The sequence below is a fragment of the Homarus americanus genome, unplaced genomic scaffold (assembly GCF_018991925.1).
Source record: "Homarus americanus isolate GMGI-L3 unplaced genomic scaffold, GMGI_Hamer_2.0 scaffold74, whole genome shotgun sequence".
Taxonomy (NCBI): domain Eukaryota; kingdom Metazoa; phylum Arthropoda; class Malacostraca; order Decapoda; family Nephropidae; genus Homarus; species Homarus americanus.
Window position 1 is genome coordinate 4,484,740 of NW_024716951.1, and position 24,231 is coordinate 4,508,970.

Below are 24,231 nucleotides of genomic sequence, written 5' to 3' on the forward strand. Positions count from 1 at the left end.
AAGCTCTGCCCATTTGGTTCAACTATCGTCGTTGCTAGTGGGTCATATCTCCCGAAATATTCATTGGCACCGAAAGTAAAGGTCATATTCTTCTAACTCGTCGTCAAAAACATAGAAAAAACATTATTTTTGTTTGTGACTTCCGATTATATATACAGGTAGTGCTGGAATACCACGTTAGTTTTTGTACAACACTCGGATATACCTTTACTTTATTACGCTTTTGTTTCACAACACTGCGTTATCACACACACTACAGACTGCCTAATATGTACAACAGACGTACTAGAACCACTATCCCACCATATTAGTAATTTACGCGTAATAATCCAAAAATGGCACAAAGATAAAGATAAACATGCTTAAATGGCGCCAGGCAAACGTCATGCACGGACCGTCTGTCACCTGGCGCCACAAGATGGCCGCTGATTGGTCGCTTACAGTCACGTGACAGAAGCGCGGGAAAATTGAGTAGCTTTACTCGCTATGTTTTTCCTGGATTTTAACTCGAATACATGAGTTCGTACACCTATAAGCAAAGCGGATTTTCAGGTGAATAAGTGACGAAACCCTATAATGTGTTAAAACCACATAATGTGTCTGAAAACCGCATAATGTGTGAGCGTTGAAGAGCAATGGGAGCTCACGGAATTTGATATAACAGAAAACGAATCATAAGATGGGTAACTTTCATAGTTTACCACCGTACACTTTTTAGGATGAAATTATATCATGCGAGACTTTGTAGATAATTCTGACATTCTAAGTTATATTAGTTCCCTCAAACGTGATAATTAGTTTAATATTATGTCCAAGGAGAACCTTAGAAAAATGTCTGGAGTCATTTACATTCACGTTACTTCTCCTTGATCAAGTTTCAGTGAACCTTTGATTACGTTTTTCATTTGACTTAAGAGGAGAGCGTTATTCCTTCTGGACATACAGTTTATATAAAATGGTCAAGAGTGTTTCAATGAACTTTTAGTGATATTATATGATTTCCTATGTTCATTGGTTGATTTTTTGGTAATTTGGTAATATCAACGTCAATCACATATATTCAATTGCTGCTTCCATTTCCCTGATTTAGGCACTCCTGCCATCCTCTGGTCCAAGTGGCTGGCAGAACACTCCCCCACACCATGGAACCCCCCCAAAGCCCCAGCCCCCAGCTGACCCTCCCAACACCCGACCCCCCTCCCCCCCAAGTTCAACTATTTTCACTGAGTGTAATGAACGCTAATTGGGTTAGAATTTAAGGGGGTAATTTGGGGAACTGTTTGCGTGGAAAACCTCTGTGGTGAATATAGATAGTGTGGGATTGTTATAGTTAACTCTGAAACGATTAGGAAAATGAGTATAGAAAGGGAAAAAAGGTGGTTTGGTAAATAATATAATAATAATAATAATAATAATAATATAATAATAATAATAATAATAATAATAATAATGACTCATACCATTGCATCATAGCTGGATGATCGTCATACTCGATTCCTAGAGACAGCAAAGTAATAGTGGTAGTGTGTATGTGGATGGGTGTGCCCTTCAGGGGTTCTGACGCCCCCCCCTCCTGGTAAAAAATAAAAAGACTATTATCAGACAGTTTTAACAGAGTAAAAACAGCATTTTTTTCTCCCAGTGGGATTTAGATAAAGTTCGGCCGCTGTTAACTTTACCAAAATATCATCCTGGGAATTTTATATCTACACTCGCTATGTGTGTGTGTGTGTGTGTGTGTGTGTGTGTGTGTGTGTGTGTGTGTGTGTGTATGTGTGTGTGTGTGTGTGGTGTGTGTGTGGTCAAATCAATTTAATATCGGCTAAACAAATCCAGTTAAATATTAATAGAAATAATGGAACCAAGCAAAGATTAATTTGATCGACTGAAACCGAACCTAATTGAGCTTAACCTAGATTAACTTATAATTTAATCTAACCTAAATTAATACTTCTGTAGAATTCGTGGATTATCTGTGCCCGTGTTTATTCTGTAGTGTTTTTGTTATGGTTTAAATCAGTTATCCTTGTACTGCCAACACTGTACACCTGTCTAACACCACTATACACCTGTCTACCACCACTATACACCTGTCTAACACCACTATACACCTGTCTAACACCACTATACACCTGTCTAACACCACTATACACCTGTCTAACACCACTATACACCTGTCTAACACCACTATGCACCTCTCTAACACCACTATACACCTGTCTAACACCACTATACACCTGTCTAACACCACTATACACCTGTCTAACACCACTATACACCTCTCTAACACCACTATACACCTGTCTAACACCACTATACACCTCTCTAACACCACTATACACCTGTCTAACACCACTATACACCTGTCTAACACCACTATACACCTGTCTAACACCACTATACACCTGTCTACCACCACTATACACCTGTCTACCACCACTATACACCTGTCTAACACCACTATACACCTGTCTAACACCACTATACACCTGTGTACCACCACTATACACCTGTCTAACACCACTATACACATGTTTACCACCACTATACACCTGTCTACCACCACTATACACCTGTCCTGTTAATATCACCTTTAAAATAAGAAATTTAATCGATAGACACACACACACACACAGGTCAAGTCTACGTCTAAGAGTCTGATTACAGATTACAGATTGCCCCCGAGGGGGCTAGTTTATTGGGCACCCCCTTACATCCTGTGCAAGGTGAAGCGCAGAAGCGTTTACAGTGCCCAACTGGGAAGCATGCGGAGTTCATGCTTGCCTTTATGACTCATGCATTAAGGGCGTAAATGGCCTGAAGGGTCATGGGTTTTGTCAGCAAGTTACATAAAGTGACAATGATGAGTGTGTGGGGGGATAATTCCCGGTACAATTTATCTGTTTATGGCAAAGTGTAGCAGGTCCCTAATAATGTCAAGTGCCAGGCCTGTCACTAGGAGGAGGAGGGAAGAGGTGCCACCCCTGTAGGGGGAGGTCATAGGGCAAATGAGGATGTGGTGAAGGAGGGTGTGAGTCTGTTGACCACAAAGTTTACAAACAGTGCGGCCAGGCTCAGGGTTGCCAATGTACTAGCCGTGGCGAAGTACAGTGGGGGTGGTGGAGGTGATATGGTGTGGTGGGACAGGTACAGTAGGGGTGGAGGGAGGCACATAGGCATTGACAACATTGAGGGACACACCTTTTAGTGTTATTGTGATGGTGTGCTCGTCGACATGTCGGTGGGGTACAGGTAGCCGGGGGTGGTGTCCTCAGGTCCAGGTAGCCCTGGTGGAGACAGCTCAGACACGGGCGCGGCTTGCGGTGGGTGGTGGACAGGTTGAGGCACCAAGTGTTGTGAGGATGGGGCAGGACTTCCCTCGGGGGCAGCAGGACACACCAGGGTCTGTATGTTTGAGGATGTTGACTTAAAGATGACCCAATGTCCTTTGACCTGTCCCAACCCCACTCAAGATTCTATTAGGAATAATATGGTGGAATGCGGTGGTTTGATTGTGGTTGGTTAATACATCTGGATACGTAGTTGTTGTATGGAGGGTTGTGTTGTTATTATTATTATTATTATTATTATTATTATTATTAAGTCGCCATACATAATTTAAGATAGATTAAGTCACCTCATTCCGTCAACCTCAAAAAAGCCACGATGCCATATACTGCTGGCTGACGGTCGCTGACGGTCGCTGACGGTCGCTCTCTAGCCTTCCGTCAGCCGGATGTGAGCCGGAGGATGAAGAAGAGGACCCAGGAGCCTTATGTCCCCAGGGATGCCGGCGATCTTTGACATCCTTCCGGCATGCGTGTAGGATCTTGAAGGATGTCCCCTGATAAGCTTCTTTTCCTGCTTATGATGGTGTCACTGAAGCCCTGGATGGTGGGAGAGAGACGGAGAGTAAGAGGGAATGATAGAGGAAGGAGAGGAATAGAGAGAGAGAGAGGAACAGAAAGAGAAAATAGTAGAAATAGAATGAAGGAAAAGGAAAAGAGGAAGAGAAAAGAGATAGAGAGAGAACGATTCAAAATTGTACCCAATATTCATCCCCTTAATGGCCAATATCCTGTAACGTGAGCTGTAATACGCCCGGAATACAAGGATGGATTACTGTAACACGTCGCTTACAAAAAATACAGCACCAATGTAATTTCAAATGAGCAAATTCTCGTGATACAAAATTATGTATTCATAATGTTAAATCATATATATAAAAAAGAGGTGTTTATCAAATTCCATCACATTGTCGTTAAATATTAGTGGTAAATATTGAATAAAAAAAATAGGGCTTTGTTATGTTTTATCAAAGCGGAAATATTACTGTAGCTTTCGTGTTGTATTTGTTGTTGTTGATGTTGTTGTTGTAGTTGTTGACCATTTGTGTTATTGTTGATGGTATAATTATTATTTATTATTATTCTAACTTAATACTATATAATAATAAGAGGAGGTTTTATTCGTCAAACTAATTTATCATTTTTTTCTTCTTTTTTTTCTCCACAGTATGGGCGCGGGCTGGGGTAGAGGCCCCTGTATGGATGGAGGAACCACCGTCAAGACTCTGGTTCGTATCTTCGTCAGGAGGCGCCGTGTCCTGCCGAGCTGGTGGGTCGCCTCCTCCTTCAGTCACCTGGGTCAACCGTGATGGATCTCCTGTCAACAGCATCCCCGCCCTCAGACAGGTGAATGGGTGTTTGTTTACCTGATCAGCTGATGTGGTGGTGGTGGTCAGCTGATGGGGTGGTAATCTGATGTGTGGTGAGCTGAGAGATAATGTTGAAGATTAGCTGAGAGACAATGGTTGTGGTCAGCTGAGAGATAGAGATAGTGTCCTGCTGAGAGATAGAGACACAAAAGACAAAATAATAATAAGAATAATAACCTTTAACCTCCCCCCCCCCCTCCTCAATTAATAAATATCACCAATCACATTTACACCTGAGTCTCACGCATTTACTCTTAATTGCTCAAAGGAAAATTTTACCTTGTACTTCATGCCAGGTAAAAAAAAATAGATTGTGATCAAAGATTTTAATTCGAGTTCAATTGTAAAGAAGAAAAAATGTGAACAATACTTGATATTTATAAAGGTTTTAGGCCAAGCTGGGAAATAAAATAAAAAATTCCTAGTTGAAAATAATATGTGAAAATGAATATAAGTTGTTAATATACTACTAACAACAAGAACAACACTAATAATAATAATAATAATAATAATAACAACAGCAACACTACTACTACGACTACTACTACTACTTTTTTTTTCCACAAACCTCCAGCCTCCCCCAATAGCCACACCTTCGCCACCATTTAATTACCTTAATATTAAATATCCTAATACATAAGTAGCTATCCTATCTGTGTTAAATTAGTTGAGCCGCAGATCTATGTGTGGCATTCAGTGACAGTAGCCTCATAGTCAATATCTGCAGCAGTTGTCTGAGTTGGGGCAGAAGCTCTCGTTCCCCTGAGGCAAAGCAAAGCCGACCGAAGGAGAGAGAAAGACAGTCGACATGTCATCTAGGCTGTAACATAACTTCTGGGCTGCTGCTTCTGTTCGGAGATCAACTCCGCGAGTCTGGCATAGAAACATCTTGCACTTGGTCCCATCCCGCCAGAGGTTGTGAACACTAGAGGAGTGAAGCTGCCTTGATCAACGTTTTGAATTCTCTCCCCATATGCCCTTCTCTTGTCGTTCTCGTTCCTCCTATGTGCAGCATCGAAAGCTAGGTTACGGTGACATGCGGCCATGGGATCAAAAATCCTGATGTCGAAGAAAGCTCGCTGTCCCCTCATCCAGAATCCTCGAGCACTGACGTCCACACGGGCTTTGTTAGATGTGTTTGAAGTCCTGTGTTGGAAGATCACACCATCCAATGGAAGGAGGGTCGGTTCTACCATGACATCCCGGCAGATTTCCTTCAACATATTTGCTGTGAGGTCCCTTACCTCGTCATGCCTCATGCATATGAAGCCCCCTTTCTTGTACCCCATGGCGTGATCGCCATCATAGGAAGAGCCACGCATTGGGAGGGCAAACCTTCTACTGGCCGACCGTACCTTAGAGCAATGGCATCTGTAAATTCTTGTTTATTAAGACTGAAACCATTTGCCCTTATCGGTAACGTAGTTAACCAGTTCGAGGCGCCCACCTCCCGCGCTATAGCTACTTTTTTTTCAAATTTTCTGGTACCTGCAGCAACAGTTGCTGCAACTTATCATTTTGGCAGTGCTGTCGATCTGTCGTAATGGACCTACGAATCTTATCTACCTCACTGGTATCCACTTCCCCTGTTGCATTCTGGGCTATTATGTGGTCCGTGAGGGCTGCCGTGAGCTTAAGTGAATTTTGATGTTCAGTGGCAGCAATCTCCTCTGGATTTGTTAGTCCCATCCCTCCCAGTCTTGATAGAAGTGCAAGAAGTGCTCTTTCTGCTGGGGTTAAGTTAGGGTGTTTCACTAATTTAGGAATGAAATTGACACTAATAACTACATCCCGTATCCCCTCAAACAGAACCAATTCTTATAACTCGTTCTATTCTTGTCATGAACCATCTTTAAAAGAGGTGGGGATGACACTCATCTAATATGACAACAACACAATCCACCTATCACTGTCCTGAATGTTGATGACGTAATGGAGTGGATTGTGCAAGTCATCTTGTTTATATATTTCCTTGTTCTTCTCTCGTTCTCTCTCTTATTCCTTTCTCTATGTCTCTTTCTCTTACATATTTGTATCTTCCTTCTAATTTCTCTCTCTCTCTCTCTCTCTCTCTCTCTCTCTCTCTCTCATTTCCTTTTCTCCGGGTTACTATTTCAAGTACTTTTTCCCTTTCTCTGTCTCTCTGTCTATCACATTTTCTCTCTATCTCTTTTCTCTCGTCTCTCCCTCATGTTTATCTTACTGCTTCCCTCCCTCGTATCTCTCTCTCTCTCTCTCTCCCCCTCGCCACCCCCATCACTCAAACTTTTAAAAGTAATTTGTAATGAAAACTTTTTTTTGAAGGGGAACTCTTCATGATTCAGTACCTTCACCTCTCTCTCTCTCTCTCTCTCTCTCTCTCTCTCTCTCTCTCTCTCTGTAGATAGCGTTCCATTTCTCTGTCTGTCTGTCTGTCTGTCTGTCTGTCTCTGTCTGTCTGTCTGTGTTTCTGTCTTTCATTTTACGTTTAATTCTTTGTCTGTCTGTGAGAGAGGGAGACAAAAGTACACACACACACACACACACACACGGGGGGGAGGGTTTTTTTTAATCTAGTTGCGTCCAAAATGTTTCATATCAGTCACTGTCTGTCTGTCAAATACTCTGTCTATTGTCACCCAAACCTTCCAAATCCATTGTAGTTTCACCCGTAATTAATTTTGCAATACAGTGTTGCTTTGACGGGTTTGTGTTCTATTTGACTATTCCTTTATTTATTCATTTATCTGTTTTATTTCTCATTTTCCTTCATCCGATATTGCGTCATTTATTATTGTCCTTAATCGAGGTTATAGTTTATTTGATTTTTTTTGTGATTTTTGTTGTTTTTCTTGTTTTTGTTTTCGTGGTTTTGGCGATTTTCGTTTTTTCGTTGTTTTTGTTTTTGTTATTTTTCGTTGTTTTTTCATGATTTTTCGTTGTTTTTGTTGTTGTTTTCGTGGTTTTGGTGATTTTCGTTGTTTTTGTTATTGTTTTCGTGGTTTTTCGTTGTTGTTTGTTTTGGTTGTTTTCTAAGCATTTTCATAACAGTCAGTACCAGATCTTTAAGAAAATATTCACCTCATAAATACAAGGTCAAAGGTCAAAGGAATTTATATGAGTTTTATATTCTAATAAGGAATAAATATATTTTCTTAATAATATAAAGTTAATTATTATTATTTTTTTAATATTTCCTGTAAAAATTCCATCAAGTATCTCTTTAACCTTGTACCCTACGTGATTATATATGCCAACTGAGTCTCTCTCCCACTCCCACCTCCCTCCCCACTCCCACTCCCATCCCACTCACCTCCTTCCCACCCCCACCTTCCTACCACCCACCCACCTCCACTCCGGCCGTCACCCCCCCCTCCCCCGCACACACACAAGCGCTGCATAAATTTATTTGCCTATCTATTCAACTTACCTCTGAATTTTATGTGAATTTTTCTCCCAATCCTACTTTGTATTCATCACAGGTCTGGTTCATAGTGTGTTGGGTTTGTTCACTCTGAATTCCGTCCTGATTCCCAAGATTTTTTTTATTTTTCCTAATGGTGGGAATTTTTTTAGTTTATGATTATGTTGTTATTATTATTATTATTATTATTATTGTTATTATTATTATTATTATTATTATTATTGTTATTATTATTATTATTATTATTATTATTATTATTATTATTATTATTATTATTATTATTATTATTATTATTATTGTTATAGTTATTATTATTATTATTATTATTATTATTATTATTATTATTATTATTATTATTATTATCATTATTATATAACTTGATGCACTTAACATTATCTACGTATGAACAAACAACAACATACTTATTTGATAACATTTCAACAAATAAATAAAACATGACCAATAACCTTTTTTTGTAGTCTTTATCATTAACCTTCGATATTCACGTGATCTTTTTTTTTTACCTTTTATTTGCTTTTTTTTGTTTATTTTTTACCTTTTATTGGCCCTTTTTACCTTATTAGACCTTTTGGACCTGTTTGGCTTTTATATCCATTTTTGTCCTTTTTTTTGACCTTTTGACCTTTTCCCTCCTGTAGGTGCTGAATAATGGGACCCTGATGTTCCTGCCCTTCGCCAGTGAGTCGTTCAGGGCTGCCGTTCACTCCTCCACTTACAGGTGTAGGGCGTCCTCCTCGGCTGGCACCGTCCTCTCACGCGACACTCACGTCAGGGCAGGTGAGTGTTCTTATGTGTTCACTGTGTTCTTATGTGTTCACCCCTCTCCTCATGTTATCACTAGTTTTATATTCATTATCATTATTATCTCATATACTTTATTATAATATTATTACCGTAATCATCATCATCATCATCATCATCTTCTTCATCACCTCCATCACCACCATCATCATCACTCACCACCACCACCACCACCACCACCACCACCACCACCACCACCACCACCACCACCACCACTCACCACCACCACCACCACCACCACCACCACCACCACCACCACCACCACCACCACCACCACCATCACATGTTACATCATCATGACTCACTATAATTCCAACTACAGTTTAAAAAAATCAGAACAACTAACATTATTTTCCTCATATTTAATATTCTCTCCCCCAAAAAAATAAAATAAAAATTACAGAACTGAGTCAAAAATATTCAGTAACTTTTTCCCTGTGTTAATATCCACTTTATGATAGTTATTTCACAGTGTATTTATTTCTCTGGGTTCAATGTGGACATTTTCTTAATGTATTAATAAATTAAATAAAAAAATAATGAATAAACCTTATTTCCAATCGAATTAATCTCTCGGTATTACGAAAGCAAATAATATGGTTTACCCTAACCTAACGCTAACCTAACCAAACTTAACCTAACCTAAACCTAACCTAACCTAACCTAACCTAAACCTAAACCTAAACCTAACTTAACCTAACCTAAACCTAACCTAAACCTAACCTAAACCTAACCTAAACCTAACCTAACCTAAACCTAACCTAACCTAACCTAACCTAAACCTAAACCTAACCTAACCTAACCTAACCTCAGGCAATTTAGATTTAGCCTGACTTAAACATTAAAAAATGGAAAAAAATAGATCAATAAAAACAGAAAAAAATAAGAAAATTTGGGAAAATATAAACCCATTTTTTTCCCCAAGAGGTGAAGCTTGTGAGAGTGGAAACGCTGAGAAAGCAAACAAAAATATCTCAGGACTTTTTTTTTCTGAGTGAAGGTCATCTGCTGGGAGGTCGGGAGGCTGTCTTGATGATAGCTGGGACGGAGACCAAGTGTGTATATAGTGTAGTGGAGGAAGAATGGGAGGAAGAGTAGGAAGATCAGAAAGAAAAGTTGAAAAAAAAAGTGAGGGAGGAGGAGGAGAAGAAGAAGGGGAAGGAGATGAAGGAGTGGAAGAAAGAATGGGAGGAGAAGCAAAAAATAAAACGAAGAACAAGAAGAAGAAAAAAAGAAGAAGAAGAAGAAGAAGAAAGAGAGGAAGGAGAATCAAAAAAGGAGAGAAAGAAGAGGAAGAAGAAAAAGAACAAGAAGAAGAAAAAAACACTAAAACTGGCTGAAGAAGACAACAGCAGGAGTCTCAGCAGCAGGAGTCTCAGCAGCAGGAGTCTCAGCAGCAGGAGTCTCAGCAGCAGGAGTCTCAGCAGCAGGAGTCTCAGCAGCAGGAGTCTCAGCAGCAGGAGTCGCAGCAGCAGGAGTCGCAGCAGTAGGAGTCGTGGGCCATAATATCGTGAACAAGAGTGCCGCCCGCTCCTCCACCTCCCTGCCTGAGAGACACAAGAACCATCTCGACCCTCGACTCACTCACCAATTATCTCCACTGTCATCTCACTCAAGACCAGCATCATTGCCAGAGGGTCGTGATGCTGCTAGGAGGGGGTCGTGATGCTGCTAGGAGGGGGTCGTGATGCTGCTAGGAGGGGGTCGTGATGCTGCTAGGAGGGGGTCGTGATGCTGCTAGGAGATGCTGCTAGGAATGAGCTAACCGGTGCTCGTGGTGGTGCTAGGAGGGACTGGTGGTGCTAGGAGGGGGTCGGTGGTGCTAGGAAGGGGTCGTGGTGGTGCTAGGAGGGGTCATGATGCTGCTAGGAGGGGGTCGTGGTGGTGCTAGAGGGGGTCGGTGGTGCTAGGAGGGGTCGTGATGCTGCTAGGAGGGGGTGATGCTGCTAGGAGGGGGTCGTGATGCTGTTAGGAGGAGGGGTGGTGCTAGGAGCGTGGTGGTGCTAGGAGGTCGGTGGTGGGAGGGGGTCGTGGTGGTGCTAGGGGGGTCTGGTGCTAGGAGGGGTCATGATGCTGCTGGTGGTGGTGCTAGGAGGGGTCGGTGGTGCTAGGAGCTGATGCTGCTAGGAGGGGGTCATGATGCTGCTAGGAGGGGGGTGGTGCTAGGTGGGGGTCGGTGGTGCTAGAGGGGGTCGTGGTGGTGCTAGGAGGGGTCGCTAGGGGGTGGTCTAGGAGGGGTGGTGGTGCTAGGATGGGGTCGTGATGCTGCTAGGAGGGGTCGTGATGCTGCTAGGGAGGGGTGGTGATGCTGCTAGGAGGGGGTCGGTGGTGCTAGGATGGGGTCATGATGCTGCTAGGAGGGGGTGGTGGTGCTAGGAGAGGTCGTGATGCTGCTAGGATGGGGTCGTGATGCTGCTAGAGCGGGTCGGTGGTGCTAGGAGGGGTCGTGGTGGTGCTAGGATGGGGTCATGGTGGTGCTAGGATGGGGTCGTGATGCTGCTAGGAGGGGGGTGGTGGTGCTAGGATGGGGGTCGTGGGGTGCGAGGATGGGGTCGATGCTGCTTGGAGCGGGTCGTAGTGGTGCTAGGAGGGTGGTCGATGCTGCTAGGAGGGGTCGTGGTGGTGCTAGGAAGGGGTCTAGTGGTGCTAGGAAGGGGTGGTGGTGCTAGGAGGGTCGTGGTGGTGCTAAGAGGGGTCGTGATGCTGCTAGGATGGGGTCGTGATGCTGCTAGGAGGTCGTGATGCTGCTGGGGTCGTGGTGGTGCTAGGAGGGGGTCGGATGCTGCTGAGGGGGTGGTGGTGCTAGGAGGGTCGTGATGCTGCTAGGAGGGGGGTGGTGGTGCTAGGAGGAGGGGGTCGTGGTGCTGCTAGGAGTCGTGATGCTGGGATGGGGTCGTGATGGTGCTGGAATGCTAGGAGGGGGTCGATGCTGCTAGGATGGGGGTGCTGTGAGGGGGTGGTGGTGCTAGGAGGGGTCGTGATGCTGCTAGGAGGGGTCGTGATGCTGCTAGGATGGGGTCGTGATGCTGCGTCGATGCTGCTGCTGCTAGGAGGGTCGTGATGCTGCTAGATGGGGTCGTGATGCTGCGTGGTGGTGCTAGAGGGTCGTGATGCTGCTAGGAGGGGTCGTGATGCTGCTAGGAGTGATGGGGGGGTCGTGATGCTGCTAGGAGGGGGTCGTGGTGGTGCTAGGATGGGATCATGATGCTGCTAGGATGGGGGTCGTGGTGGTGCTAGGTTGGGGTCATGATGCTGTTAGATGGAGTCGTGATGCTGCTAGGAGGGTCGTGGTGGTGCTAGGATGGGGTCGTAGTGCAGCTAGGAGGGTTGTGATGCTGCTAGGATGGGGTCATGATGCAGCTAGGGAGGGGGTGGTGCTGCTAGGATGGGGTCTTGGTGCTGCTAGATGGGGTCGTGATGCTGCTAGAGGGGTCGTGGTGGTGCTAGGAGGATCGTGATGCTGCTAGGAGGGGGTCGTGGTGGTGCTAGGATGGGGTCGTAGTGCAGCTAGGAGGGGGTTGTGATGCTGCTAGGATGGGGTCATGATGCAGCTAGGAGGGGTCGTGGTGCTGCTAGGATGGGGGTCTTGGTGCTGCTAGGATGGGGTCGTGATGCTGCTAGAGGGGGTCGTGATGCTGCTAGGATGGGGTCGTGATGCTGCTAGGAGGGGGTGGTGGTGCTAGGAGGGGGTCGTGATGCTGCTAGAGGGGTCGTGATGCTGCTAGGATGGGGTCGGATGCTGCTTGATGCTGCTAGGAGGGGGTCGTGGTGGTGCTAGGAGGGGTCGTGATGCTGCTAGGAGGGGTCGTGATGCTGCTAGGAGGGGGTCGTGATGCTGCTAGGAGCTGATGCTGCTAGGCTAGCCGTGTCGTGGTGCTAGGATGGGATCATGATGCTGCTAGGATGGGGTCGTGGTGGTGCTAGGTTGGGGTCATGATGCTGTTAGGATGGAGTCGTGATGCTGCTAGAGGGGGTCGTGGTGGTGCTAGGATGGGGGTCGTAGTGCAGCTAGGAGGGTTGTGATGCTGCTAGGATGGGGTCATGATGCAGCTAGGAGGGGGTCGTGGTGCTGCTAGGATGGGGGGTCTTGGTGCTGCTAGGATGGGGTCGTGATGCTGCTAGAGGGGTCGTGGTGGTGCTAGGGAGGGATCGTGATGCTAGGAGGGGGTCGTGGTGGTGCTAGGATGGGATCATGATGCTGCTAGGATGGGGGTCGTGGTGGTGCTAGGATGGGGTCATGATGCTGTTAGGATGGAGTCGTGATGCTGCTAGGAGTGGGGTCGTGATGCTGCTAGGAGGGGGTCGTGGTGCTGCTAGTTCGACACTAATACCACCTTGTGTTAAAAATGCGTTTGACGGACCTTCTACAGTTTGGTCAAGCTCCCCTTTCTTCACCTCCTCGTAAAACAAAACTCGACATTAGTACAAAATTTCGTGTCCAAATTCATATGGTGTTTTAAGGAGTCCTGTCTATGTTAAATAAAATCGTTTGGCGTTAAAGAAATCATAATATAAGTAATATCCGCAAAATAGTTAAAAAAAATACAACTCTACAATATGCATCTTGTGTTGTTAATTTCCTCGTGGATATTGACGTGAGGTAGAAACAGAATAATAATAATTACTACAAGAAAATGAAGAGATAAGAATAAAACAGAGAGAAACATCTAAATTGAAGCAGGATCTAAGACAAGGTATTTGTGGTAAAGGAAAAATAATGGTTTGGAAGGAAGGGAGAAAAAAAAAAGTTGGTCAGAGGAAGAGTGATGAAACTGTTGCTGAAGAAGACGGAGAAGCTGCCGAGAAGCTGTTTATTGTGGGAGATGATGGACAGAAACAGAAGACACAATAAGAGAATTTGTGAAGAGAAGTGAGAAGAGAGGATAAAGAGACTGTCCATAGGCTGAAGGTTTTGGTACATTAACCTAACCTAAACTATCCTAACCTAACCTAACCTAACCTAACCGAACCTAACCTAACCTAACCTAACCTAAACTAACCTAACCTAACCTAACCTAACCTAAACTATCCTAACCTAACCTAACCTAACCTAACCGAACCTAACCTAACCTAACCTAACCTAAACTAACCTAACCTAACCTAACCTAACCTAACCTAACCTAAACTAACCTAACCTAACCTAACCTAAACTAACCTAACCTAACCTAACCTAAACTAAACTAACCTAACCTAAACTAACCTAAGTCTTCAACACAATGACTAATGATCCTGGCTGGCGAACACAAATCCTTACATAACCTGGAATAAATACGTGAAGATCTATCAAGGAGGTGTGGCGGGGGGGTGGGAGTCGTTCCTTAAGTAGCACTCGTTCCTTAAGTAGCGCTGTATAAACCCACCCGTGTGCAATAACTTTCCCTGTCCTGTTTACGGATCGTTTTCTAACCGCCCTGATGCACGACACATGACCCTCTAGAGTACAATAACTTTTGGTGTTCTTAGAGTACGATGCCACTTGAACTGTCTGAGTACGATGATGAGAGACAAAGTGTGTGTAGGAGAGAGAGAGAGAGAGAGAGAGAGAGAGAGAGAGAGAATATCATATAGAGATAATACGCGAGAGAAAATTGAGATAGTAGACGTTTTTGTGGTCATTATCTCTCTCTCTCTCTCTCATCATCCTCACCGCTGGTTCTATTTCATTCCTTATTCTTGTACATATTTCTTTGTCCTCTTCCCTTATTCCCTTATCATTCATCTCAACATTTACAGTGAATCTTCTATTTAACGGATAATATGGAGAGGAAATTCCGTTATATCGAGGGTCCTTTAGATATGAAACCTCCATCTAACGAACAATATTCATATAAAAAATTATTATACCAAGGGTCCATTATTGTCCCCATCTAACGGACTATATGGCGGGAAAGTTCGTTGAGAAAGTTCGTTATACAGAGGGTTCACTGTATCATTGTTCCTTAATATTCTGGATTGATAAGCTGGTTCTCCTGCAGTAGTGGAGCAGTACTGGGAGGTGCAGGTATACAATCAGTACGTCCTGGAGGGGAACACGGCGGTGCTACAGTGTAAGGTGCCTCCCTTCGTCAAGGACTTTGTCACTATCACCTCCTGGACTCAAGGACACACTAACTACTACCCCTCACACAACGCTGGTAAGTAGTGGTACCTCAGTAAGTACTTTTATTAATATTATCTCCAATTATAGAGCTATTTTCCCCCCTAGAACTACTACCCCTTAGCTACTACCCCTTAACTACTACCCGAGAACTACTACTACTTAACTACTATCCCTTAACTACTACCCCTTAGCTACTACCCCTTAGCTACTACCCCTTGACTACTACCTCAGAACTACTACCCCTTAGCTACTACCCCTTAGCTACTACCCCTTAACTACTACCCCTTAACTACTACCCCTCCCAGAACATTGGCCAATAACTCAACAGCTACTACTACAACTATCAATCATGACGTTGCCATCATTCTATACAATACACAGAAAATATGACCACCATATTGTACCACAGTCTTAACCTAGTCTTGTGGCATCAATAAGACCCATGGTTAGCGTGTCTCAAATTGGCTCTCTGCTTTCACTCGCCTTTGATCAAGAGAAGAAATTTAATAATCATTTTCTCCCCAACACTCTGTAATATAACTCGTGTACACGTGTTGTTTATACTTTTAACCGCTAAGGTATTTATAGGAATCCTTTTGTAGCAGCAAGGAAGATTCTGTGGTAACTAGCTGATGTTGTGGAAAGAGAGAGAGACAGAGAGAGAGAGAGACCCCAGGCAATGGATGAGAGGAAACTGTTGATTTACTCTCTGTGTGTGTGTGTGAGGTCAAGTTGGGGTGTTGCTCTCTGTCTTTTCATCATTTGACCTCTTGCCTTCCTTTGCATCTCAATTATAAAGAATCAGATATATTAGAAACACACACACACACACACACACACACACACACACACACACACACACACACACACACACACACACATGACCATTGGAACGATTTACCTTTTGACATTGACCTCACCTGAACCACATATCCAGGTGCTTTTCTTACCTGTAATCCTCTCCAGTTTATGCTACCCTGGCCACGTAAATCCCAGGTGGTGACTAGGGCCACTTTACCACCCCCTGGTGCCTACCTGGGGGGGGGGAGGGTTTACTGGATTACCTGGAGGAAAATCCATCAGAGGTTGTGTGGGAGGGGGAGGGGGGAGGGAGGAGGGATAAGAAGGAAGACGAGGGCTTGTAGGGACGAGATTTCTTCTTCTTCTTCTTTTTCTTCTTCTTCTTCTTCGTCTTCTTCTTCTTCTTCTTCTTCTTCTTTGACCCTCGACTTCCTTCACTCATTCATCTCTCTTACCTGTCTCTTTCCCCGTTTATCTCTCATTCTCCAATTCTCCTCTTCTTTCTCCTCTCCTCACTCACTCTACCATCCCCTCTTCTCTTTACTCTCCCTCTCCATCACGTCCCCACTCCCTCCCCCACTCCCTCTCCTCTCACCTTTCATCGTTTATCTTAACCTCTCTTTTCCTCCTTCATTCTCTCTCTTTCTCTCTCTTCCCTCCTACATTCCCTACCTCTCTATAATTCTCCCTCTCACATTTCTCTCCACGTCTCCTCTCCTTCTCCCTCTCCTCCATTCTCTCCCTCTCCTCAATTCTCTCACCCTTCACCTCCTCCAGGAAGTGAAGCGTGTTGGTGAGGGAAGGAAGGATGGGGTCCAGGAAGTGAAGCGTGTTGGTGAGGGAAGGAAGGATGGGGTGGGGGGTGGGGGGGTGGGGGTGAGGGTCGACGTGGTGGTGGTAGGAGGTAGATCGTGGGGAGGGGGTAGTGTATGGGGGAAGATGTGGCCAATCTGCCCCATTACGAATCAGAGAAGAAAGGTCAACAACAACACAAAGAGGTCGTGTGTGTGTCTCTAGGGTCGTCCACGTCTATTCCTTAAGGGGTCTGCGGATGTGGAGAGAGAGAGAGAGAGAGAGAGAGAGAGAGAGAGAGAGAGAGAGAGCCAGGGACACTACCAAGGCTGCTGTCAGGACCATTTCTCTATCAATCTCTCTTTCTCGGCCACTTTTTCTATTTCCGTTTTTCTTCTTTCTTTCTTAGTCTTACACACACACACACACACACACTTTCTAACTGACCTCCAAGAAAGTGGACTCTCCTCTCCATCTAGTCCGTTAAGTAAAGGTATTGAAAGTTTTGCATCACTTTAATAGATTCGGAGTCTCTTGTAGTAGATGACATCTGAAATTAAATCAATGATAAGAGGGAGACTTAGATAGGTTAATGTAGATCAAGATAAAGACTCCACATACTAGATTCTTAAAGACTCTTGTAGTGAAGATTAAAAAAAATACACCCAACTGGTTTTTATTTTAAGTTTGACGTGTGTGTGTGTGTGTGTGTGTGTGTGTGTGTGTGTGTTCTCCCAGATCCCTATATTCCTTCATTATAAAATATATTCATTAATTAATTCCCTCGACTCTTAAGAATTATCACATGTTTCAACGTATTATCATTCCTCCTTTCATCCTAACCTAACCTAACTTAACTCTAACCTAACTCTAACCTAACTCTAACCTAACTCTAACCTAACCTAACCTAACTCTAACCTAACGCTAACCTAACTTTAACCTAACTTTAACCTAACTCTAACCTAACCTAACTCTAACCTAACTCTAACCTAACCCTAACCTAACCTAACCTAACCTAACCTAACTCTAACCTAACCTAACCAAACCAAACAAAACCATATTTTCACCACCTGTTTCTCCTCCTCTTGTGCAGATGGTCGTATCCAGATGGTGTCGACAGGCCAGCTAGTGGTGCGTGATGTTCGGTCGCCAGATTCACAGCTGGCTTTTCGCTGTCGGGCCGTGCACACACTTACAGGCGCTACCCACGAGTCCGCTAACTCCGCCCGTATCTACGTCACCGGTGAGTACATGACTTAGAGTACAATTAAGTAACGGTCGAGTTGAGTACCAAAATGGCCGCTCTTCATGCCTAAGACTTTACACCTGAGCTTGATATTGTGTTTCATTTTTCTGGTGTTAATTAGCGAAGGGGGTGTGGTGGGGGAGTAGTGGGGGTGGTGGAGGGAATGTTGGAGTATTGGGGGGTAGTGGGTGATGGGGGGATGGTGGGTGATAGGTGTGTGGTGGTGGAGAGAATGAGAGAGAGGATGGGGAAGTGGTGGAGAGAATGAGGGAGAGAGAGAGAAGATGGAGGAATAGTGAAGGTAGAAAACTCTGGCTGGGAGACAAGTGATTAATTGACCGGCCTTCCTTCCTTCCTTCCTTCCTTCCTTCCTTCCTTCCTTCCTTCCTTCCTTCCTTCCTTCCTTCCTTCCTTCCTGCCTTCCTTCCTTCCTTGCTTGGCCGGCAAAATTGCTTCTGACCACTTCCAATGTCCCTCCTCCTCCTCCTCCTTCTCTTCTTCCTTCTCCACGCTTGAGAGAAACCCTCCTTTTCTCTCACTTTTCCTTACCATGGAAGGTGTATCATCTCCCTCCTTATTTCCTTTATCACAGAGGGAGTTTAAGTCTCCTATTCCCTCCCTTTTACTCCCTATTAGCTCCCTCGTGTATCAAATGAACACTGTATATAGCCTCCCTATTTTTCTGCTGCCTTGAGTAAGAGGGAGATTATGCCTCACCCTTTTTCCTCTTCTTTTCATCTACACGAAAGGGAGCTTATCCCCCCCATCTCTCCCAACCAGAGAGAGAGAGAGAGAGCCTAATTAACACCTGAGTGGGGGTATTATGGAGGCTAATTAACACAGGCACTTCATTATGTGTATATAGACATTAAATACAGGTAATTCATCAGTGTTATTACAGGTGTTACAGGGAATTACAATTGCTGTATCATGGCTCTGAGTCTAGGCGTTATTATTTTGGAGGTAGAGGTAGAGGTTGTGTTGGAGGTAGGAGGTGTAGATGAAGGTGGTGGTAGTGGAGGTAGGGGGTGTAGATGAAGGTAGTGGTAGTGGAGGTAGGAGGTGTAGGTGAAGGTAGTGGTAGTGAGTGGGAGGTGTAGATAGAAGGTGGTGGTAGTGGAGGTGGGAGGTGTGGTGGTGGTGTTGGTGGGAGGTGGGGATGGAGGTGAAGGTGGTGGTAGTGGAGAGGATGGAGTGAAGTGAAGTGGTAGTGGGGTGGGGGTGTAGATGAAGGTAGTGGTAGTGGAGGTAGGGGGTGTAGGTGAAGGTAGTGGTAGTGGAGGTAGGGGGATGGAGGTAGGGGTGGATATGGAGATAAAGGTAAGGGGTAGAGATAGGAGGTGGAGATGGAGGTTAGAGGTTAGAGGTATAGGAGGTAAAGGTAGAGGTAGAGGTAGGAGGTAAAGGTAGAGGCAGAGGTAGGAGGTAGGAGGTAAAGGTAGAGGTAGAGGTAGGAGGTAGGAGGTATAGGAGGTAAAGGTAGAGGTAGAGGTAGGAGGTAAGAGGTGAAGATAGAGGTAGGAGGTAGAGGTAGGGAGGTATGCACGTCTCTTCCTCTGATAATGAGGGTAAGTCTTGTTGGCCGAACGATTTATTAAGGGTCATAATTTAGCTCCGTCTCTATACCTCACCTCGTAAATTACACCAAGGCTCCGGGTGCACGGTCTTGTTGCAGCAGTGGTGTGGTGTGCAACGGTGGTGTGGTGTGGTGTGGTGTGCAACGGTGGTATGGTGTGGTGTGCAGCAGTGGTGTGAGTGTGCAACAGTGGTGTGGTGTGGTGTGGTGTGGTGTGCAACAGTGGTGTAGTGTGCAACGGTGGTGTAGTGTGTAACAGTGGTATGGTGTGGTGTAGTGTGCAACAGTGGTGTGTGTGTAACGGTGGTGTGATGTGGTGTGGTGTGCAGCAGTGGTGTAGTGTAACAGTGGTGTGGTGTGCAACCGTGGTGTGGTGTGGTGTGGTGTGCAACGGTGGTGTGGCTGTGGCAGTGTTGGTGTGATGTGGTGTGGTGTGCAGCAGTGGTGTGGTGTGGTGTGGTGTGCAGCGGTGGTGTGGTGTGTAACAGTGGTGTGGTGTGCAACGGTGGTGTGGTGTGGTGTGGTGTGCAGTGGTGTGGGGGTGTGGTGTGCAGCGGTGGTGTGGGGTGTGGTGTGCAACGGTGGTGTGGTGTGGTGTGCAGCAGTGGTGTGTGGTGTGGTATAATGGTGTGCAACGGCGGTGTGGTGTGGTGTGGTGTGCAGCAGTGGTGTGGTGTGGTGTGTGGTGTAGTGTGGTGTGGTGTGGTGTGGTGTGGTGTGTGGTGTGTGTGGTGTGTGGTGTGGTGTGGTGTGGTGTGTGGTGTGCGGTGTGGTGTGGTGTGGTGTGGTGTGGTGTGGTGTGGTGTGGTGTGGGGTGTGGGGTGTGTGGTGTGTGGTGTGTGTGGTGTGTGTGGTGTGTGGTGTGTGGTGTGGTGTGGTGTGGTGTGGAACGGTGGCATACAGTAAAGTCCTCCTTCTCCTGTTGCTGCCTTCAATACCTCTCTTAACTGACTGACTGACTGGTTGGCTAGCGAACTGACTGGGTGTGTAACTGACTGGGTGAAGGACTAACTGGGTGAATGACTGAGTGGGTATGTGACTGACTGGGTGTGTGACTGACTGGGTGAAGGACTAACTGGGTGAATGACTGAGTGGGTGTGTGACTGACTGGGTGTGTGAGTGGGTGACTACCTGACTGACTGTGTGACTGACTGGGTGTGTGAGTGGGTGACTAACTGACTGACTGTGTGACTGACTGGGTGTGTGAGTGGGTGACTAACTGACTGGCTGGCTGACTGACTGACTGACTGAGTAAATGACTAACTGACCCAAAATCCCACCTTTACTTACCTGACTGATCACGTTTTATTGTTTTCTCGCTAATGAGGATGTATTCACAAGTAAGGCTTTTATCACAATTATTCCCCAGTTCTTGATCAAATTCCCCCTGTTTATCTGTTCTCCTAAGCCTCGAATAATCACTAAACTTATCAATAATCACAGACATCAAACTTTTAACTCCGGGATTTGCTCAGATTTTCCAAAAGTTCAAATCTATTTCTCAGGTATCACGAACTTTTGAATCTTAATACCGTAAAAAAAAAAAAAAAAAAAATTATTGTTGGATATATTCACTCAGCCGGAATCTCTCGTGGATTTGGATAGAGTATTAATATATTTCCAGTCTGGTTAGGTTAAGTTTGGTTAGGTTAGGTTAGCGTTAGGTTAGGTTAGTTTAGGTTAGGTTAGCATAAATATTTTTCAGTCTGGTTATATTTCACTTTTAACGTTACAGATTAAATTAAAGTTACTTATTACATGTTTTGTTTTTATATCTTTCTTCCATCAGATCTGTATTTTCTTACTAATCGCTTTCTTTATCTTTCTCAAATGACTAGGCATGTCCTGACTCTATCCTTCCTTCCCTTTCATCTTGGGATTAAGGATATTCTCTCTCTCTCTCTCTCTCTCTCTCTCTCTCTCTCTCTCTCTCTCTCTCTCTCTCTCTCTCTCTCTCTCTCTCTCTCTCTCTCTCTCGTACCCTACCTGTCCAATTCTCATTTCTTACCTCCCGTCCATGTTCGATCCTTCCTGCTGGTGGTGGCGCCCTTGGACCTAGCCAGCCCTGGTCATGTTAGGGGGTTCCTCTGACCTCCCCTGAGAGACGCTACACACTCCACACACATTTTTAGGGGATCTTGACCTCCCCACCCTCTCTCTCCCCTTCCCTCTCTCTCTCTCTCTCTCTCTCTCTAGTAAACTATTTATATTTCTTGAGGAGAGGTTTTGGTTGTAAAGGTAGAAAGTATAGTGTGTGTGTGTGTGTAGTAGTAGTAGTAGTAGTAGTAGTAGTAGTAGTGGGGTCAAACAAGTGGCATATGCTGATGACCTTACAGGAGCAGGAAAAGTGGAGGACATTAAAAAGTGGTGGGACTTGGTAACATCGCGAGGTCCACAAATAGGGTACCACCCAAACGCCAGCAAGTCCTTCCTCATCGTGAAGCCAGAACATTATGAACGGGCATTGGAGGTTTTTGGCGGAAGTGAGGTCAAAATAACTGAGGACGGCCAAAGACATCTAGGCGCAGTAATTGGCACTACGGACTTCAAGACCGAGTATGTAGCGGGAAAGGTGAATGAGTGGGTTAGTGAAATCCAAGCTCTGTCTGAGATTGCTAACACAGAGCCACATGCGGCCTTTGTTGCATTCACCCATGGGGTCAAGCATCGTTGGAACTACCTGATGCGTACTATCCCTGAAATCGGACTCCTCCTCCACCCTCTGGAAGAAGCTATCAGTGTCAAGTTCATTCCCAAATTAGTGAAACACCCTGACTTAACCCCAGCAAAAAGAGCACTTCTTGCACTTCCACCAAAACTAGGAGGGATGGGACTAACAAATCCAGAGGAGATTGCTGCCACTGAACATCAAAATTCACTAAAGCTCACGGCAGCCCTCACGGACCACATAATAGCCAAGAATGCAATAGGGGAAGTGGACACCAGCGAAGTAAATAAGATTCGTAGGTCCATTACGACAGATCGACAGCACTGCCAAAATGATATGTTGCAGCAACTATTGCTGCAGGTTCCAGAAAATTTAAAAAAAAAGTAGCTATAGCGCAGGAGGTGGGCGCCTCGAACTGGTTAGCTATGTTACCGATAAGGGCAAATGGTTTCAGTCTTAATAAACAAGAATTTACAGATACCATTGCTCTAAGGTATGGATGGCCAGTAGAAGGTTTGCCCTCCCAATGCGTGTGTGGCTCTTCCTATGATGGCGATCACGCCATGGTCTGCAAGAAGGGGGGCTTCATATGCATGAGGCATGATGAGGTAAGGGATCTCACAGCAAATATGTTGAAGGAATTCTGCCGGGACGTCATGGTAGAACCGACCCTCCTTCCATTGGATGGCGAGATCTTCCAACACAGGACTTCAAACACATCTAACGAAGCCCGTGTTGACGTCAGTGCTCGAGGATTCTGGACGCGGGGACAGCGAGCTTTTTTCGACATCAGGATTTTTGATCCCATGGCCGCATGTCACCGTAACCTAGCTCTCGATGCTGCACATAGGAGGAACGAGAACGACAAAAGAAGGGCATATGGGGAGAGAACTCAAAACGTTGATCAAGGCAGCTTCACTCCTTTAGTGTTCACAACCTCTGGTGGGATGGGCCCAAGTGCAAGATGTTTCTACGCCAGACTCGCGGAGTTGATCTCCGAACAGAAGCAGCAGCCCAGAAGTTATGTTACAGCCTGGATGAGATGTCGACTGTCTTTCTCTCTCCTTCGGTCGGCTTTGCTCTGCCTCAGGGGAACGAGAGCTTCTGCCCCTACTCCGACAACTGCTGCAGATATTGACTATGAGGCTACAGTCACTGAATGCCGCATAGATCTGCGGCTCAACTAATTTAACACAAATAGGATAGCTTCTTATGTATTAGGATATTTAATATTAAGGTAAATAAATGGTGGCGAAGGTGTGGCTATTGGGGGAGGCTGGAGGCCACGTTAAAAAATAAATAAAAAAGAAAGTAGTAGTAGTAGTAGTAGTAGTAGTAGTAGGACCAGTGCCAGGAAACAAAATGGGGAGGAATTTGGTGGCAAGAAGTGCGTAAAGATTGAATTTAAGTTATTAAATTCCAGCCACTGTAACCGTGCGGGAGAGAGAGAGAGAGAGAGAGAGAGAGAGAGAGAGAGAGAAGACCCGACCCCAGCTGGTACTGTTGTTGTTATATTATCCACCCCACCCCCTTAGTTTTTAGTTTAACAAATTTATTGGCAGAGCTTGTAGTACAGTTTGCCTATTCTGAGTAATTCAGTCAGGTCTTGACACTGAGGGTGGTATCACTTCTCACTGTCACGCAGGACAGAGGTTCACACGCAAAGAAATACATCGTATTCATTAACAGCTATAAATGTATAGAGGTCGGATTCATATGGGTAATGTCACTGTTCACTGCCATGCAGGACAGAGGTTCGTACACAAAGAGTTGCATCATATTCATTGACAGTACATATACATATATGTAAACACACACACACACATATACATACATATACATATATACATACACATATACACGTACATGCACACACGCACACATACATACATATACGTCGGTCAGATTCATGTGGGTAATGTCACTTTCCACTGCCATACAGGACAGAGGTTCGTACACAAAGAATGCATCATATTCATTGACACTATATATAGGTCAGATTCATGTGGGTAATGCCACTGTTCACTGCCACGCAGGACAGAGGTTCGTACACAAAGAAGGAAATACATCACATTCACCAGCAGCATATATAGGTCAGTGGATCAC

General features: G+C 44.9%; 1 protein-coding gene across 1 annotated transcript in view; it reads left to right on the top strand.

The window, feature by feature from the left end:
* The first annotated feature begins 4,514 nt into the window (after positions 1 to 4,514).
* The window catches only part of LOC121858561 (Down syndrome cell adhesion molecule-like protein Dscam2), a 31,446-nt gene continuing 11,729 nt past the window's right edge, over positions 4,515 to 24,231 (top strand). Inside the window, exons 1-4 of the mRNA XM_042355051.1 lie at positions 4,515 to 4,694; positions 8,780 to 8,918; positions 14,918 to 15,076; positions 17,729 to 17,878. Of these exons, the coding sequence (XP_042210985.1) occupies positions 4,551 to 4,694; positions 8,780 to 8,918; positions 14,918 to 15,076; positions 17,729 to 17,878 (592 nt within the window). The 5' untranslated portion in view covers positions 4,515 to 4,550. The remainder of the gene's footprint in view (positions 4,695 to 8,779; positions 8,919 to 14,917; positions 15,077 to 17,728; positions 17,879 to 24,231) is intronic.